The 19706-nt window shown below is 32.0% G+C and overlaps 1 protein-coding gene across 1 annotated transcript; it reads left to right on the forward strand.

Moving 5' to 3' along the window:
* The first annotated feature begins 1863 nt into the window (after positions 1–1863).
* Positions 1864–8177, forward strand: LOC114731204 (uncharacterized). The gene is made up of 11 exons (XM_028918345.1): positions 1864–3269; positions 4095–4102; positions 4410–4579; positions 4704–4764; positions 4875–4973; positions 5785–5879; positions 6247–6360; positions 6749–6816; positions 6993–7103; positions 7357–7585; positions 7835–8177. The coding sequence occupies exons 1-11, from the start codon at positions 1951–1953 to the stop codon at positions 7943–7945; spliced, it is 2385 nt and encodes a 794-aa protein (XP_028774178.1). The 5' UTR covers positions 1864–1950; the 3' UTR covers positions 7946–8177.
* The last annotated feature ends 11529 nt before the right edge of the window (positions 8178–19706 follow it).

A 19706-nucleotide genomic window follows, 5' to 3' on the forward strand; every position in this document is an offset into this window, starting at 1 on the left:
TTCCGAAGAAATGAATCAATTTTGCTTTTGGCCTAATTTGGAGAGTATGATTATACCTGTCAAAGTAGATCCTAACGGTAATATGACTTTAATGCTTCTCAATTATTTTTCTATAAACATATTTATCTTATATTTTATAAATATATATATACACACACATTAATTATTTATTAATTACATTATCTTATATATTATTAATTATGTTGATGAAAAATATATTATTAACAATTTTATTCCTTCAAATTAAAATATCTTATAAAATTTATCTTTTATATAATTATTATATTAACTTGGATTTTTTTTAGTAACTTGTACATATAAAAAGTATTTCTGATAACAGCTATCCAAACACTCTCATGTTATCATAATAACTTTTTCTCAAAATCCATTTTTCAGAAATTATTCTTCAAACTATGGTTTGGTTTCATCTAAACATCTTAAAATGAATTCACAAAAATATGTAGTTTTATTATATATATATTATAATTTTTGACCCCTCATATAACCAAATAGATGAAAATTAAATATAAAATTTATAATAAATCACATCACTTAGGATGTGCTTATGAGCTCCCAGAAATACTTTTTAAAAAAAAATACTTTTATACATTTTTTTTATGTTTATCTCTAAATTTAAAATCACCTCTAAGGTTCGAAACACCCCTTATAAAAATAATAGGCATCAGTTATATTATATTTTTTGATTTAAAAACGCAAATAATTTAATTTAGTAGCTGACAGATTTGAATGGGGTGCGGCTGTTTTGGTGCGGCAGCGCGCAGTTGTCTTGGCCTACAAAAGTACATGGAGAGACTATACTCGCAAAATCCAAATATCAGTGTGCGCCAAGGGAAACTCAACGCGAAAAGGAAACATATGGGCGCGCCTAATCTATAGGCTGATGAAGAGAATTTGGTTACGTAAGCGTAAGATTTTCTCTTTGCTGTGCGTTTGATAGGGTTTGGTTTGACTCCACTGTGCAAATCCCACTTCATTTTGGTTTGTTTTGGTCGAACATTAGCAATATAACAGAATGTTGTGTTGCCATTGTCGCTTGTCAGTCTTGGCTGCTTTATCTAGTGTTTTGATCAGTGGTTCTTGGCATATCACACGGTATTCCAATTCACTAACTTTTGTTATTCAAATGCTGTTTCTTCTTCGGTCTGGTTTTGCTTCTTCTCATTTGTTTTCCCAATCTTTTCCTCTCTCTATATATTTTTTGAGTTGAGAAAGTGAAGTTGGGTTTGCTCATTTTTCTCGGAGGGGAGGTGGTCTTCTTCTTTCTTCAACTTATTTCTTAGGCGTGCATTGAGATTGGATATTTGTCAATTGAAACTTTAATTTTGTTTTTTAAAATGCTGTTTCTTCCTCGGTTTTGTGGTTGGCCCTTGTCATGTGTTTGTCAATCTTTTCCTCTATAACTCGTATGTTGCAGAGAAGTTTAATTGGGTTTGACGCTAAAAAGAAGTTGTTTCCTTTCTTGTTTCTTCAATTTATTTTCGTGTGGGTGCATTGAGGTTGGGTATCTATCAATATATTCTCGATCCAAGGAGAAAATAGGACATTTTGAGTTCTATGATTTATTCTATTCCTGTCTTGCCTAATTGTCATTCTACTCTTAATTTAAACCTTGTTGCACTCTTTGGGCAAAAAAAAAAAAAAGCAAAATTGTCGAACCCATACTATAAGTAAGTTGCGGTGTCTAATAATTGCTTCTATAGGTTTCTACGAGTTCATATTTTGTCATATGCGATTAAATCTGTTTAGATGCTGGTAAGTGTTTCTTATTGAGTGCAGCTATAAATTATTGTACGCTCATTTAATTTTACAATTTGTTTTGTCAGGTTGTATACAACTGCTATTACGTGACAAGCAGGCTATGCAAGTTGGTATTATTTTGGCTGTGTGACTACCTTCTGGCTATATTTTACGACTGGATTGATTCTCATTATGAGTAGTATGCTGAAGAGATCTCATGAAGAGACTGTTCAGTCATCTTCCAAGCATCCTCATGAAGATGCTGTTACTTATTCTAAATTGTCATCATTGGCTTCGAATGAATATCACATTGAAACAGTTCAAGACTCCTGTGTGGCAAAGATCCCACGTTATGAATCTCATGATACAGACAGACAATTTCCTCTTCACTCAGCTCATCGGATGCCATCATTGTCTAATGAGCCACATTTAAATCATCCTGTCGGTACTGAAAACAGTTTAGAAGTAAGGGATTTTAAGGATGGTAGAGATCTCCAGCTTGTGAACTGTGATGTTAAGTCAGAGAAGAACGAGTTCCATGGTGAGCTTACAAGGGATTCTCAGATTGCTAAGAATGAGAAGGATGTGCATGTTAAAGGTAGAGAAGATGACAAGAAAGATGTTAGATATGATAGGGATAGTCGTCATGATTTTAAAGGTGATATGAAGACAGAGAAGGATGGTTACAGTGTGTCGAGTAGTCCATTGAATTTGAAAGAATCAAAAGAGCGCCAAAGGGGGAAAAGATACTCTGATGCTTCCAGTGGGGCTTTGGATGTTAGGCATGTATCACATGGGAATACAAAAGGCTCTCTTGTGGTTGGGAAGGAGGGTTCAACTGCAGAGGAGAAGAATTACGTGGAAAGTCATGAGGCTGTTGGGGAGAACAAATCTAAAGACAGATCTAAAGAGAAGGATAGAAAAAGAAAGGATGTAATGCATTGGGATTGTAGGGAAAAGGAAAAACAAAGAAGCGACTGTAGAAGCAGTATGCAAGTAGCTACTAAAGATGAAGGCAAAGATTCTGCTAAAGAAGTTAGGGATGTACAGAGGTTGGAGAGGGAGAAAAGAGATCTTCCAAAAGACAAGGCTAGTTTAAAAGAGAGAGGAAAGGATCGTATCAAGAGGGACCTATGTAATGAAATTGTAAAAGTTCAAAATAATGAGAAACAGCATGGTGATGCATCAGTTAAAATTCCAGAGCAAGATAAGGCATTGCCAGAACAGAAGAAACCAAAAGATCATGATAATTGGAAAAATGTTGACGGGGAACCAGCGGAGAGGAGGACTGAAAAGAACTCTGATTTAGGAGATAGGGCTGATAAGCGTAGTAGGAGCTTTGACAAGGAACCTGAAGAGGGAAGTGCTGATAGGGAAGGGGAAGCTGAGAATGAGAAGGAAGTCTATAATTCTGGTGTTCACCATCGTAAGAGAGTGAAAAGATCAAGAGGTCTTCCACAAGTGGCTAATTGTGAGCCTCATGTCAGATCCCCTGCTCAAGACAATGAAGGGTATTTCCCCCCTAAATGCTTGGGAAGTTTACTTTCTAATAAGCATCTTTCTGCTTCCTTGTTAATTTTCTTATAATCTTTGTCAACAAATTTTACCCCGTGTATATATATATGAGACTGATTTACGAATGCTGAAGTTCAAGATTTTTTAAAATTTATGACAACTGAATTTTGTATTTCAATTTCCCCCCTCTTGCTGCATGCGGGAGGATGGTAATGTCTGCTTGCAAGTATAGCATTTAAAACTGAAATGATTGACCTTTTGTGGTTGAAGTCTGAACTTTATAGGGATACCAATATTCCTAGATGCTATTTATTAATCAAAAGAAAAAGTGTGGTAGTGCTTCTTTCTTTCCCTGCTTTTATGTTATATCCTGGATCTTTGGAGAGATAAGCTTGTGACCTATGATTTCTGTTTTGGTTTTCTCATATATAATCCTATTGGATATCTAAGATGTCGATGTAATAGTTGTTTTTAAACTTTGAGAACCTTGTCTTTTAGAAGACTTAGATTAGATCTAAATGCAGCTCCTATTGAACTGAGACAAGAACTTTGTTTCGATTTGATCCTTTTCTCTCATCAAAAGGTTGTCTTTTATTCCTCTACTTTTCTGTTTTCATGTTTTTTTACCCTTCTGTTTTGAAGCACCACATGTCAAGTTTTGCTTCTTCTGTATGGTGTAAATATCAACAATTTCTCATATCTCTTAATTGAGTCTTACTCTTTGGAGCTTGGAAGTATCCTGAAAGGATTTGATGGAATCCTTTCTACTGTTCTATTTTCTTTCATTTTGATATTGACTATCTGGTTCATTTATTTTGCAGGTCTCAAGGTATGCTGTTATGTTTTGTTCCATTGGCTCAAAGTAGTTGGTTTGTTCTAGATCACTGAACATGTGGCATTGTTATTTAATGTATCAGCAGAACTTGAGTTAACATGTTGCCGCATATTTTGTATTTTTACCCCCTTCCTGTTTTTACTTACCTCCCCTGCTTGTCCTTTTACTGTGTCATCACTATTGTGTGATGGGCTACTGTCATCATATATTCAGTCAATTGTTTATGCATATTGGATGAAAAAGACTGCAGCTGCCAGCCTATCCTTGCATATTCATCATATAGAAGTTTCTCTCATTTCAGGCAAAGCAGAACTGTCTGTATATAAAGTTGGGGAATGCATACAAGAATTGGTAACATTGTGGAAGGAATATGAATTATCTCAAACAGAAAAAAATGGTGAAAGTTCTAAAAAAGGCCCCACTCTTGAAATACGGATACCAGCAGAGCATGTCACTACTACCAATCGCCAAGTATGATTAAAACTGATATGTACCATGTTGTAATATTGATTATTTTGTTTTGGGTTCTAATATGTATTTTAAAGTTGTTAAGATTTAAGCTTTTTCCATGTTGAGCTTAGATTATTTTGTTTAGGTCAGAGCTAGCCAGCTATGGGGCACTGATGTGTACACATATGACTCAGATCTTGTTGCTGGTATGTGCTGTTACTTATTACAAAGAGGACACAATTAGCTTTGATTGATCAATGATGAAGTAAGGTGAAGTAATGAGATTAGTATTTGATGTGGCAATTTTGTTGCACAGTTCTCATGCATACTGGTTACTGTCAACCATCAACTTCTCAGCCTCCCACAACCATACAAGAGCTGTGTGCAACCATTCGGGTGCTTCCTCCACAAGAATGTAAATCACCGCCTTGATTTTTTTTTTTTTAATAATCATAGAGATGCCATGTTGATTCTTTAAATGGTCGTCATTACATTTTAAGTTCTCTAGGCCTTGGTACTATTGAGAGCAATTCTTGTGGTTTAACATCATAGTTTACATATATGATGCATATAACAAATATTTCAGTTGAACTTGTGGTTCTGATTCTGAACATTACCTGTGCATTGTGCGGCAACAGAAAATAAAAACGAGAGAGAGAAAATTTCGGAACTTTTAAATCTCAAATTCAAACTCGGAATTTGCTCGAGCAGCTCATACATTTAATTACATGCATGCTCACTAAGTCGATTGCATTCAATGCCTCCAAATATCACCCAAATAGAACTATTTATCATTACATGTCTGAACACACCTTTAGGTCAAGTTAAAATAACCAATATAAAAATTCTAATGACATAAATTACTTTTAAGAATATAATAATACCTATCAGAAGACATAACCGCTTATATATCTATTGGATCAAACATTTGGCATGATATTTTAGGGAAGGCAGTTAGCTATACAGAACTGAGAGCTACTCCTGTACAAAAAGGCAATGAGAGGCACTTTTTATGCAAGTCACTGTAATGGCCACCAAGCACCTACTTAGATGTTGGCTTGCAGACATGATTGATTAGAAGCCTTGAAATATTTATCTGTCATGTAGAGGGAAGTTAGTTGCGGTGATGTTGATTTCCCTTCCTCTCTCAGTTAATATTGCTATTTCTGTCAAACTTTTAAACGTTTTGTAGATAATCTGAAGATTCTAAATTTATTTGATATTAGGTTATATTTCTACTCTGAGAAACAGTGTCCGTTCCCGTGTCTGGTGTGCAACAATTGGTTGCAGTTACCAAGTTGAAAGATGTTGCATTGTGAAGGTAGTAACAAGAACTCTGGAACGTATGTTGATTATCGCCCTGAATTTATATGATTTCTTTCATTATTCCCTTGGTTACTTTTGATGCACTTCATATAACTAAGTTTATTATGTTCCATTTTCAAGGCATGTCCTTTTGGTTCCTCATTTGTGGGAGATGGCTGAGTTGTTTTTATAGGCGTGCTCGTGTTACTATTTCCATAACATGTTAACTGCTACTCAAGATTTTCTTTGAAAAGAAGGGGTGTTAGTTCTGGAATGACTCTGCCTCTTCACATATGCGTACTAATATCTGTTTTTGCACACCTGTGCATGTCATTATATATTATCTAATTCTTGTTTACCATCTTTATTTCACTTTTATTTAGAAAGGAGGTGGAACTATAGATCTTGAGCCTTGCCTTGCACATACATCAAATGTTGAGTCCACCCTTGCTCCAGTGGCTGTTGAGAGGACGATAACTACCAGAGCTGCAGCCTCGGTTTGTCATTCATCTGATGATTAAACTCCTTGCTTTCAAAATCTAGCTAATATATCTGAAAAATTATATTTTATATCTTTTGGAGGACGTGTCCTCATAGTTTTATTGTTCTTATCTTTGATAAATTCATTCTATGAATTTCTTTGATTCTCCATAATTCATCAATTTTTCTATCTTTACTGAATACCTTCAAAGGCCGGATGGAAAACTGCAATCTTGGATGGAGGACAAGTTTTTTTTTTTTTTTGGGGGGTGTGATATTCTTTAAAAAAAAAAAAATCCTAGTTTTACAATTTCCTTTTTTCATGTTCTTCAGTAACTTGGTAAAGTAACCAACATGTTGACATTTTAATTTGTTATTGTACATGGTGACCTGCATTACAAGCAGAATGCGTTGCGGCAGCAAAGATTTGTACGAGAAGTCACAATCCTATACAATCTCTGCAATGAGCCTTGGTATATTGGCTTTAATTTACAGTTGTCTTGAGTTACAATATTTTCTTATTCTCCCTAAATTAGATACTAGATCTTTAAACCTTGTATTTTTGCAGCTTATCTTGACATTAGGTTTTTTTTTTTTAATTGTTGGCACATAATTCGTGTTCATGTCATGATAATAATATTTTTATCAGGACCAAGTACGGTATTAGCATTGTTGCGGACAAGGGTCTTAAAAAGCCACTCTTCACATCCGCTCGGTTGAAGAAAGGAGAGGTTTTATATTTGGAGACCCGTTCTTGCAGGTATTTTTTCGCACAGGAGTTTTGTAGGCTTCATTCAGATCCCTTCTTTTCCGGAATTTCCTTTTTTTTGGGGGGAAAAAAAGTGCTTTGAACGTGGAACTGCGTCGCGTAATGTTCTTTAAAACCCTTGATAACAGAGTGACTGTTTTGTCTATTTGAAAATAAAGGGTCAGTTTCCATCATCATGTAGTCTGGGGTGTTGATGAATTCAGGATTCCTGTAGGACCTATATGACTAAGTTAATTACTCGCAGATATGAGCTATGTTTTACTGGAGAGAAGAAGAGGAAGTTGGTGCCACCAACTCAAATGCATGACCCAGATTTAGAAAAGTCTCAAAACCACTCACTTTCCGCAAAAAGTGGAAAATCTGATGGGAAAAATGTTGTGGTTGATATCTTTCGCTGGTCTCGCTGTAAGAAGCCTCTGCCCCAGGAAATGATGCTTACACTTGGCATACCTCTGCCCCTTGATTATGTGGAGGTAGTTTCAAATGCATTATTTTTCACTAGCATATCAATAATATTTCTATATCTTCTATTAGTTTTAATGTTTGGAAGCCGTTTGCACGATCTTTCGTTTCATTTCCTAAAAAATTCTGTATCATACGGTTTTATGGCAGAACTTATAGGTGCTGTTTCATTCTAACCCGAATCTTATCTATAATATATAGCGGATTTAATTTGGCTTCATTCTGAGCATGATAGCTTAACATGTGCACTGTGTGATCAGGTACTGGAGGAAAATCTTGAATGGGAAGATGTGCAATGGTCTCAAACTGGTGTTTCGATTGCAGGGAATGAGTATCCCCTTGCAAGTGTGCACTTCTTGTCAACTGATTAGTTCTTTTCTTTTATTTATTTATTTATCCTGAGGACGATAGAGTTTTCCCTTTTTTTTTCCTGTGGGGGGGGGGGGGGAGCGGTGGTTGGGGTTGCTTTGCTTCTTTCCACGCATGAGGAATTTTAATACTGCTTTAATATGGTAATATAGGATTTTAGTCTTTCATAGAATTAGCTTTGTTACTTTTTAATGGGTTATTTTTCCTGAAAGTTTTGCATTATTGTCATTCTTACACAGTGACCATGCTAATCTTATCTCTATCGTTCCTGTTGTATTGGATGTCCTTGAAGGGAGGGAAGTTGTGCATTATTGTCACAACTATTGAGTCCGAAAATAAGTTAAAATGAGTTGCTTACAGCTTGTAAAAGTATTGGTGAGTTGAATTGACCGTAGAAATTGGGGAAGCAATGCCTTTGCTAAAGGGGAAAACAAAAGGAGGACGTCTGAGCATCAAAGTTTAATCAAGCTGGCCATGTTTTGAAGGTTGCAAAGTGCCCAAAAAATTGTCTCAACTAAAATCAGTTTGAAAACTTGAAAGATTGTTGCACTTGTTGATTCTCAGAGTTTTACGAAGTTTTAAAATGTCTTTGTTTTATGTTGTATCAAGGATAATGATAATAATAATAACAATAATAATAATTTTTCTTTTTTTCTCATCCATTCAAATGAAACTATTCTTCCGGTTCTAAATATAAGATTTTTATACTAGTATATATAGAAGTTTTCTATTTAGGATCTGATGAGTACAATCTAAAATTATCCTATCATAGGGGGTCCATCGACAATAAACAATGGATAAGGTTGTTGATTTTTCCCATCTTTTTAGCCTATTTATATTATTGTTTGCAATTTTCCTACAATTTTACAAACATGGTAAATCCATTATTACCGGCACTTAGTTTTTGCCTCTGTGATTAAAAAAGAAGTAAAACAACTGTCAATAACAACTAAAGTACCCTCGCAATCCATGATAATCACTTAAGTAGAGTCTCAGGCTCTCAGATATGAAGAGTAAGGGACATGTTTAGCGGTAAAATCATATTTATCATTAAATTTTTTAATTTAAATACAATAATTATGTAATCTAAAGAAGAAGTCATATACTGATTTGTTGAAACTTTACATTCATTAAATTTTAATTTTTAACTAAGAAATCTAACAATGAAAAATAAAATAGATGCAACAAAGGATTTTTCCACAGCGAAAACCCAATAATTATAAAATGAAGGGGTTAATTAAGATCAATGCTATATACACCTTGAGAAGCTACATTGAGTTCCCTAAAATCAATCTTCCTACAATCTAACTAATCTGATCCAACAATTTTGTTTTGTTTTTTTTTTTTCAGGCCTGGGATAAAATCCCCAACAAGGCCATTCTAACGTCAATCAAAGTTTTATACAGATCTTTCACTCTTTCCCCTATAATTTCAATCTCACCCTCTAATCCCCTGCACTTTCTCTTCAATCCCTCAACTGCAGATTTCACCTCTCTTTCTCTCTTCCCCTTCATCATTTCCTCTAAATCCCTTACTGATCTTACTGTCTCTTTCAAATCTTTCATAATCAAGTTCGTTCCACACCTACTTCTCTGCATCTTCTCACTTCCTTCTTCTTGATTCACCAATTCCTGCAGAATTCTCAACCAGGAAGGTGAACTTCTTGACCTCTGAGACTGTGTGATTGTAGGGATTCTGCGTTTAGAATCAAACGACAATCCAAGCTCGAGGAATTCACAAGCCATCAACGCCATAGCCTTGGAACTACACATGATCTCCCCGAGCTCTGATTCATCATGACGTAGCTTTTGCCTCAGGATTCTTCTCAGTCCATATCGCTTGCTCATGACTTTACATTTCTTCTCTATACCTCGAATTGATTCCAGATGCTCTGTTGCGCGCATTCTGGAGCTGAAGTTTCCATCGACGAAACGCAGGACTACTCTCAACGAATCCAGATACTTCTTGACGATCTCGATTTTGTCCGTGAAGTAATTACAGGCGTCTAGAATTTCAACGTTGGTCTCGAGGTAATGCTCGAGAGTTCCACGATCCGTATCGTCTCTGTAAGGAATATCCGCCAGCATTCCCACAGCAATCTTCTGAGTGGCGATGGAAGCGTCGAGAAATCGAATCAATCCAGCTCCGCCTTGTTGAGGCGGGCGGAGTGCGTCCAGCTCGGCCCTGAGGTGTTCATCAAAGAGGCTTTTGTCTGGCAACGGAGCCACCGTGGAAGGCGGAGCTCGTGGCTGAATCATTCGCCGCAAGGAGAGGCTTCGGAGGAAGACGGAAGGTGCTCCCATTGCAGTTTCTGCTCGTAGATCAGTGCTGTTTGCGCTGAGTAACTCCGCTTTCGTGGGGGTATATATAGAAGCGAGGCCATGTGGGGTACGATGACACGTGGAGGAGTTTCATTGGATGAGAAGTGCGGGGTGTCCTTAAGGGAGGGCTCAGGGTGGGGTCCATTTGTGGAAGGCTGTGCCCTAGGCGCCCCTTAACTGTGGGGCCCAAGTTTGTTGGAGATGGGGTTTTGGAAGCAAACGAATTATTGGCTTTTTTTCGGTTGGAGGAGGGTCAAATAATTGGGTGAACTGTGAGCTGGAATTAGTCGACGTGTTTGAGGACTGTAGTACCAGTGTACCACGTAGTAAGAAAGTGGGACCCACAGGATTGATGCGAATATTGAGTGCCTAAATAGATTTTGGAGATATTTATCTTTCCAATATAAAACAAAGAGTAATAAGTTTTTTGGGTCATTTAACTTTTTTTTTATTTCTTTTTATACGTATAAGTATTCTTCTATTAAAAATAATTTTATTTGAGGTATTTTTTGGATATTGAATGAGAACATCTCTCCTAGCTGAAATTCAAATCTTTTATTTGTAATTTTATCTTTTTGCAAATATAAGAGTTCTATAATTAATTTAAAGATATTAAGAAATTCAAATAAATTACCATCAATTTAAAATTATAGCTACATCCAACTCACAAGCAATGCTTATACTATGAATCGGACCAAATAATTAATTATAATAAATATTACATGAAATTTCTAAAACACTGCTATGTATTAAATTATAGATATTCAAATAAATTAATTTAAAAAATAATAATAAATACAAGAAAAATATGAATTAAAGTATCATATTTATAATTAAATACAACTCTTAACTAAGTTCGATACAAAAGAGATGACTATATAAGGGGAAGTATTTACAAATTTACGCTGCCAAAATAAAAAAATAAAAAAAAGGTCTTTACAAATTTACAAGAAGTCAGTCTTCTATTGCAACAAACAAATGAATGGTGCGTTCTTCCTCAACTATTGACTCCTTCTGTACCTACTTATCCATTCTCCCATCTTACCTTGTCCCCTTAGTATCTTTCATTTGATCCACGTCAACTAATTTGACTAAACTTCATTTTTTGTAATTTTTTTTCTGGGAAAATCATTAAAAAAAAAAAAGGAGTTTCCAATGGAGAAAAAATTCTCTATTTGCTAAAATATCTGATTGTTACCAACTAAAATAACCTCCTTATAAAAAAGTTGAGATCAACGGAAAAGAACCACAGAACATGGGGTAGTGTAGAATGGCAGGCTCACAAGCAACCACTATTTTTTTTTTTTGAAAAAAAAATAAATAGAATTTTTGTTTTCTTCAAAAAAAAAAAAAGTATCAAAGTTTGGGGGAATTTGGGAAAGGACAAGATGGACCCCATGCAGTGGCTGAAATGAAAGGATGCGACCTTGGGAATGAAAGAATGAGAATAAAACCAAAAAACAAATCAAGAGAGGACGTGGGAAGGGGTCCACGTGGCAAACACCCCAAATCCAACATTTGCTTACTATGTCTCTTGGTTCGCCACGTTCTCATTCTTCCCCACATTTTTTATTCCACCTATGCCAGCCTCGTCTCTCCCGCGCCCCCATTATTATTACCAGTATTATTATAATATTATTTTACTCTTTTTGCCGAAAATTATTATTTTATATTTTCAAGGACAGATGTAGACCAATTCCCTATCGCAGGCTGCCAAACTTTATATTGTAATAATTTTATCCTCAAATACTGCCATATTACTTCCCACCCTTAATATAAATTTAATTAATTAATTTAAAGATATAATAAAATTATTAAATTATTAAATTATATCATATAATACATGATCTTTCTAAGATACTTATATGTATATTAAGTTATATATAAATTTATAAATGAGGCAAATTAGTTTGGTGAGAAAATATAAATATTTTAAAATAATTTAGTCATTTTCTTAATTTTTCTAAATTAGTCAATTAGTTCATATATTCTATTAAGAAATAGTTAATTAATTTATAAAGGCTAGTTTTCCATAATATGACAAACTATGATTTAAATCTTCATTAGAACATGTGTCTGCGTTTAGTATCCGACCCTGAATCTTAAATAAAATTATTTCTAATAGAAGGATACATGTGAGTAATTAAAAATAACTCGTAATATGGCTAAGGGTAACCCATGGAAAAGCTTAAGAAATAAATTAATAAATATGATAGAAAAATAAACTATTATATTCAAGAATGAGAAGAAATAATGTTTATAAATTATGATGAGTATTACTTTGTCATATACTTTTATAGTTCTGTGTATAGATCATTTTCAATATGTTTCATGCACATTTAAGAAAATCTTAAATTTCATTAATTTTTATTTAAAATTCAACAACTTTTTAACTTTAGTCTTGTTTTATATACATTATGACTTATGTAAATAAAGTCAATATAAGAATAAATGAAAGGTAAAATTATATATCTATATAAAAAATTTCTTTCAGTACCCTATAAATAGAATAAAAATATTTTTTATGTCCTATAAATAGGATAAAAAAAATATCCTTTTCTATCTATCTCATAGATAGGACCAGAGTAACAGACAAACGTGGAAATCAAATATCCACAGACGATATCAACAGCGTGCATGTCCTGATGTTCCTGACCACAACTGCTTTTAGCATTACCATAACGTCAGAGATCGCTGTCTTGATTTATGAAATACGAAACATCTAATATTTTTTATTTATTTTTTTTGCTTCTAAATATTTTATAAATTTCACATTCTGAAAATGTCTAGATGTTTCGGTTTTATATTATCATATTTTAATGACAAATTATTTATGCTGTTGGCAAAAAAAACAGGATAAATTATTTGTGCATTATATGATAATATATATTAATAGACAGATTGCATGCATGCATGATTTCATAAAATAATGCAACAAAATAATTTATAAAACCATTAATATAGTATAAAAATATACAGCAATAGATGCCCTCCAAAAGAGACCAGAAGGTTCTTTAATTTCGCTGAAATTGTTAAACTACCTTATTATTTGTAAAGACCATGTAATATATACTACCTCCGGTTCATAATATAAGACCTCATTTGACTTTTAGTTTGGTCCTAATTATAAGACCCAAATCCATTTTGTCTCTCATATTTATGCATTTTTTTTCAAGATAGTCTTTCTAATAATGATAGTTCTAGCCAATACACTTAATTAGCAAGGATATTTTAATAATGACAATACTTATTTATTACAAATAACTAACTTAACTTATTTCTTTAATCTCCTTAAATTAGTCAACTAGGTCTTATAATTAGGACCGAAAGTAATTAATTATCTATAATTATATGCTTGGTCTCCTACCACAATTTACAATTAGTTACTTCGTCACTGTCATAAAAATTATATTAGAATGCATCTAAATAATTTGTATTTTATATATTGGCTTTTGTTGATCAAAGACCGGAAGGATGACTGTGATGGAATGACTTTGATCGAAGATCTTCAACGTTTAGAGTCTTCCTTGAAAACGTCATATTTTTGGTCTTCGGGTCAAAATTCACATTATTTTATTGACGATAAAAAACCAAAATATAAATGTAATGTTGCATTTAGTCTTGGATTGACCTGCTGCTTTCCATTAGAAGAAGTATTCCTCTATAATTCAATGTTCTTATTTTTAAAGTTTATAATTTAAAAAATTTTAAATTTGTTTTGTCTAATTTTTTTTTTGTACTTTTAAATTTAACCTTTATAAATAATAGTTCCCCTTAACCCTATTTATAAACCATATTTACTTATCCTTAATACAAGATTTATTGAAATATTTGTGACTCACTTCAAAGCCAAACCTATCTTTTCCACTCCTAACTTAAATAATGGTTTTTTTTTTTTCAATTTCCCTTTTACTCTCCCAATAAACTATACTTTTGAAAAGTTGTCAAACTCTCTGATACTCAATTAATTTTAAATAATTTTTATAATCTTATTGAAAGAGAAAAGGGAAGAGAGAGAGAGAGAGAGAGTAATACTTATCATATAAATATATATAATCATGTGATTAGTCCCAATACTAGATATTAGCTTAGTGACTAAGTACTTGTGCTTCATATATCTTGATTACAAGCACAAATCATGACTCTAAAAAATAGCAAATAATGAATTAATTTAAAGCTAATATTCTGATCTCAAATATAAGGTAATTGTTGAATGTTTTGCTGATTGGTCGGAAATGTGTATGCAAGTTACATATTTTGGGTCGTTAAATGTCATCATCCTAATTTTTTTTTCTTGTTAAATAGAGCATAAGATAGAAATTTGAGAATCAAGGAGCAATATCAATCATTAATCAACAATAAATTTGTGACAAAAATATATTTTGCTACAAATTTAATTAGATTAATTAATAATTAATTTTATTGATTTATATGAGATAAGTGTTATGAGTGTCTTATATTTGAAACGAAATATATTTGATGGTAATCAATGCATTTAGACTCTGAAGGCTTAAAGAGAAAAAGTGCTATTAATTAGACTAATCGACCAAATTGAAAAATGTGTAGTTATTTTTATAATTTCTTAGTTTAATTGATCGTGCATATCTCCCGAAAGATATATTATATTCGAAAACATAATTCTACCATATCTTTCACTCTTTTAGTATCTTTATTTTTTTCAAAAACCAAAACCATCTTTTCTCTCATAATGAATAGTTTATTGGGTGTTCAGAAGAAATTAAGCATGATATAATTAATAACTATAACTTTCTAATCTCACAAAAAATTTAAAGTGTTATTAAAAAAATCACTAATAAGCACTTAATAGTAAACAAATACACGAAAGAACTTATTACTACTAACAATACATTAATTAAATGTTACCAACACATTAAAAGATTATCAATATGATCATAATCAAAAGGCTGCTATGAAACGTATCGGTGCGCCTAATTCCTTGTATAAACAATTAATTAAACTTACCCATTTATAATAATCGTTAATTAACTGTTGATTATACGTATCAACAAAAAACTTATTTTTTTCTCACAAAAGCAAACTACTTTACAGAGAGTTTATACTTTCTGGCTAATTTAATTTAATTTAATTTTCACAGCATATCATGTCATATAGATGGGCAATAATCCATCAACACCACCACAACAACAATAATAGTAGTAGTAGTAGTAATAAATAATTGTGAGTGCATCCTACAACTATTATTATGGAATCTCCATATGCCTAACCGTACAGCCATGTCTATAGATTTTGAATTTAAAAAATTGACAATTTCTCTTCGTAATGCTTAAACTTAATTATCACTTATAATTAATGGGGGAGAAAAGATAAGAGATGACAATATACCCATAATGCATTCCAAGCATATAAGATTTATACAAATATATAAGTTAAAATACTTAGTTTCTTTTTATTTTGAATCATATGTATTAATAATTTCCAAAATGTAACAACGGATATACTTTTATAATCTTGTCTCTATTTTTTTATTTTATTAATAAAATCATGTCTTATTATTGCATATAATTTAAAATTTAATGAAAAGAATTATTTATACAAGTTTATGTGTGTATAAATATAGGAGAAACTAAGATATGAACGTGTGAATTTAAAACTGGCCACGCATATATTTACATATGATTAAGAATATATATATATAACTCATCATCATCTACTAGAAGATATATAGAGATAATGTTGGGAAATCTTGAGGAAAGATTCAAGCTCCAGCCTTTCGTTTCAATCTGTTTGCTTTTTTGTGCCATTAAACAATTACAAAGAATAAGATGCTCGTTCCATCATGCTTTACAGCAAAAGATAGATAAAGCAAAGTATATAAATCGATATCTTTATTAGATATCTCTGTCATAATCTTTAAAATTTTACAATCAATCTTGTGCTTTACTAATTAAGTATCTGCAAGCAACTTAAAATTTAGAGAGATCATCTCTCTCTCTCTCTCTATATATATATATATTTGATAGCTGGGAGTTATCCACACAGTTCTAAAAGCTCATGGAAGCTTTTATTATTATTATTATTATTATTATTATTATTATTATTATTATTATTATTACGTTTTAAAGGTTAAATGAATTATTTATACATGATTCAGAACTGAAACTGAGATTAACTGTTGCCCAAAAAATAATGTACAAAGTAGTGCAAGAAAGAGGTTGCGAATAGAAGGTAGTGATCTAACTAGCTTGATTCTTCCTCAACAAAGGAAACTTATTTCTAGGGGTTTCCATCATGCCAAACGCCACAATACCACCAACTTGGTTATTTTATTGGGATTTAATTATTTTATATATATTTTACATTAAACTTCACCTCAATCGGAATAAAACCTAATGTTGGCCACTTTTACAACAACTTTTAGGCAAACGAAATCTTTTCCTTCACAAGGAAGATCTTAAAGTCTATCTCAGTAGGTATGTGTACATATATATAGACACACACAGACAGACCTACTGAGACACACACACACACACATCATTTGTTCATGCATGCACTAATATAGAAATTTAAATTCATCATTTTTATGTTTTTGGTTGGTTTTGGTTCATGATAATCAAAGAAAGTTATAATGTCTTTGATTCAATCCATCCAGCTATCAAAGAAGCTAAAAGTGGTTTCTTTTTTGAAAAAAAATATTACTCTGAGCCCAACATATCATATAGATATAGAAATTTCATACTGATTTTTCAAAATTTGACATGATATGTGAAGAAAATTGACAACTAATATTCTGAATTTCAACTTTTTTTTTGTTGAAAAAAGTCTATAACTAACACATGTGAGAGCAGGAAATTGTATTCACATTGAACTTCCAATAAAACAATTCACAAATTTTAATTAACATATACGACTATTGGAAAAAAGAAATTATTTAACTAACACATATAATCATCTTTTATAGTTTACTACCAATTATACGATGATTTATAATTAATCTTTTAACTTATACTCTTCTATTAATTAATCTATGAACTTCTAGTCTTCTATACCAAGGAGGTAATTAAACTCTTTTTAACATATTTATTTTGTTCACTTAAAAATATTCGAACATAGATTCTTATCACAAACGTTTTGCCACCTGTAATAACAGATGTTGACCAATTTTTTTTTAATTTCCTTTATTTGAATTAATTTTCATAAATACTTTTTTGTGAATGTTGTTAAATGCTCAATAACTAAATAATTGAATCCATTGCCAAACTTATTGCAATTATATTATTGGAAGGCTCTTGACTATGAATACTGCCCACTTGCAAGTGTATGTTAGGGGACATGTGTTGTACGAAATGACAAGAAGATTGTTCACAATAATTACAAAAGGAAGAATATAATTTTGGCAATCAATTAAGATTCTTGCAAATCTATTTAAGGGACACACATGATTGTTGCTGAGAATATTGTAATCTACACAATAATTTAATCATAATATTAATTAATCATAATGCAATGGCCCTATGCCGTACATGTGTACAACAATGTGTACAGAAATTTCTACGCATATTAATATGGTTTGGTGCATGCATGTGCATATAAAATTCTTTCAACCATGACAATTAGCAAAAATTGAGTCCAGCATTGATGATCTCTCTCTGGGATACTCCTCCAGTCCTTAATATAGGACCCAATTCTTGAGTTAGTTTTGATCCTAAATATAAGACCCATTTCTCATATTTATCAATTTTCTCTAAATTACCCCTATGGATACTCCCTCAACCATAATCAAGTAGAAAAGAGAGAGGGATATTAAGAAAGATGATTATGGTGTTTTAGGAAAAATATGTCACTTTTTTTATAATTAACTAACTTACCTAACTTTCTTAATCTAATCAAATTAGTTAAATAGGTCTTATATTAAGGATCGGAGGAGTATAATAATAAGATTGATATAATTTTTAATTTATGAAATTTGGCCCCATTTCAATTTCAATTTTTAAAATTTAAAACCTGTACTTTTCATTCTTAAAATTTACTCCTCCTATAAACATTAGCCCCGTAAGCTAAATATAACCAAACTGGCCAGCTCTGAAAAGGGAATGGCCACTTTTATGCAAACGCTCGCTTTCTCAAAGAAATTAAAAGCTGAATCCAAGGGTGCACTGACACGTAGTTTTCTTTTAATTTATTTTAAATGCATGTCCTTTTACTGAAGAAGAAAGAACAAAAATTAATTTAAAAATGCTTTTAAAAAGTAAAGCTGAAAACAAATTAAATAACCCTGCCGTTTTATTTCCGCTTTGGGAAACCTCATTTCCTCATTTTTCTGGGCTTCAGCGTATTCATGTTTGTTTTTGGTTCTTCACACTTTAGCCCATTATTTTAGACCCAAAAGCTTGAGCCCATTACTTATTAGCTGCTTAATATACGTTGTTGAAGACTACAATTTAAATATTAAATATTAAATATTTCATTTCATTAGTCAAGAATTGGCGAATATGACGTTTGCACATGAATGCATTATCCGGACAGAAATTTATAATTTACCCAATATATAAAAATATATACTACCTCTAATCCTTAATATAAAAGCTCATTTAATTTTTATTTTGGTCCTAAATATAACATCCCAATCCATTTTATCTCTCATATTTATCTCTTTTTTTAAAGCAGTTCTTATAATAATAGTAGTTCTAATTAGTACACTTGATTAGTAAGAATATTTTAAGAAAGATAGCATTATTTATTGCAAATAACTAACTTAACTAGTTTTCTTAATATACTCAAATTAGTCAATTAGCTCTTATATTAAAGACCGGAAATAGTATAAGAGTTAGTTTAACTTTTACTTTAGTTCTAAATATAAGATCTCAATCTTTGCTTGAATATAAGATCTCAATCTACTTGTCTTTAATATTTACCAATTTCTCCTAAGATAGCATTTGTAATAATTGCACATGTTAAATATTTCATTAAATAGTAATTCTAGCTAATACACATGATTAGCAAAGATATTTTAGAAAAAACAATACCTATTTATTACTAATAACTAATTTAACAAAATTCTTTAATATATTCAAATTATTCAGTTAGTCTTTATATTAAATATCAGAGATAATAAGTGTGTGTATATATGTATGCATGCATTTATAATCGCTTCAAGTTCTGATCCTGTTGGCTTCCACTTGGATTGAGTTCGTTGCTCCATCGTCCATAAAAGTACAGATAAAGAAGTTGAAGTCAAACAAGTTCAATTTGCAGAGCACTGATAAAAAAAGAAAACGTTTTATTTTTCACTTAAAATCAAACGGTACCCTTCTATAAAACAAAATTTTTCCCACATACTTACTTCATATATCTACTTTATATATCATAAAACTACTTTTAAAATCATAATTTAGGGGTGTTTGGCAAACTTATCAAAATCACTTTTAAAGCCCAAACTATGGTTTAGTCCAAAAAATTGTCA

The sequence above is a fragment of the Neltuma alba genome, unplaced genomic scaffold (assembly GCF_004799145.2).
Source record: "Neltuma alba isolate B1F8T4 unplaced genomic scaffold, ASM479914v2 tig00002523_pilon, whole genome shotgun sequence".
NCBI classification, from domain to species: domain Eukaryota; kingdom Viridiplantae; phylum Streptophyta; class Magnoliopsida; order Fabales; family Fabaceae; genus Neltuma; species Neltuma alba.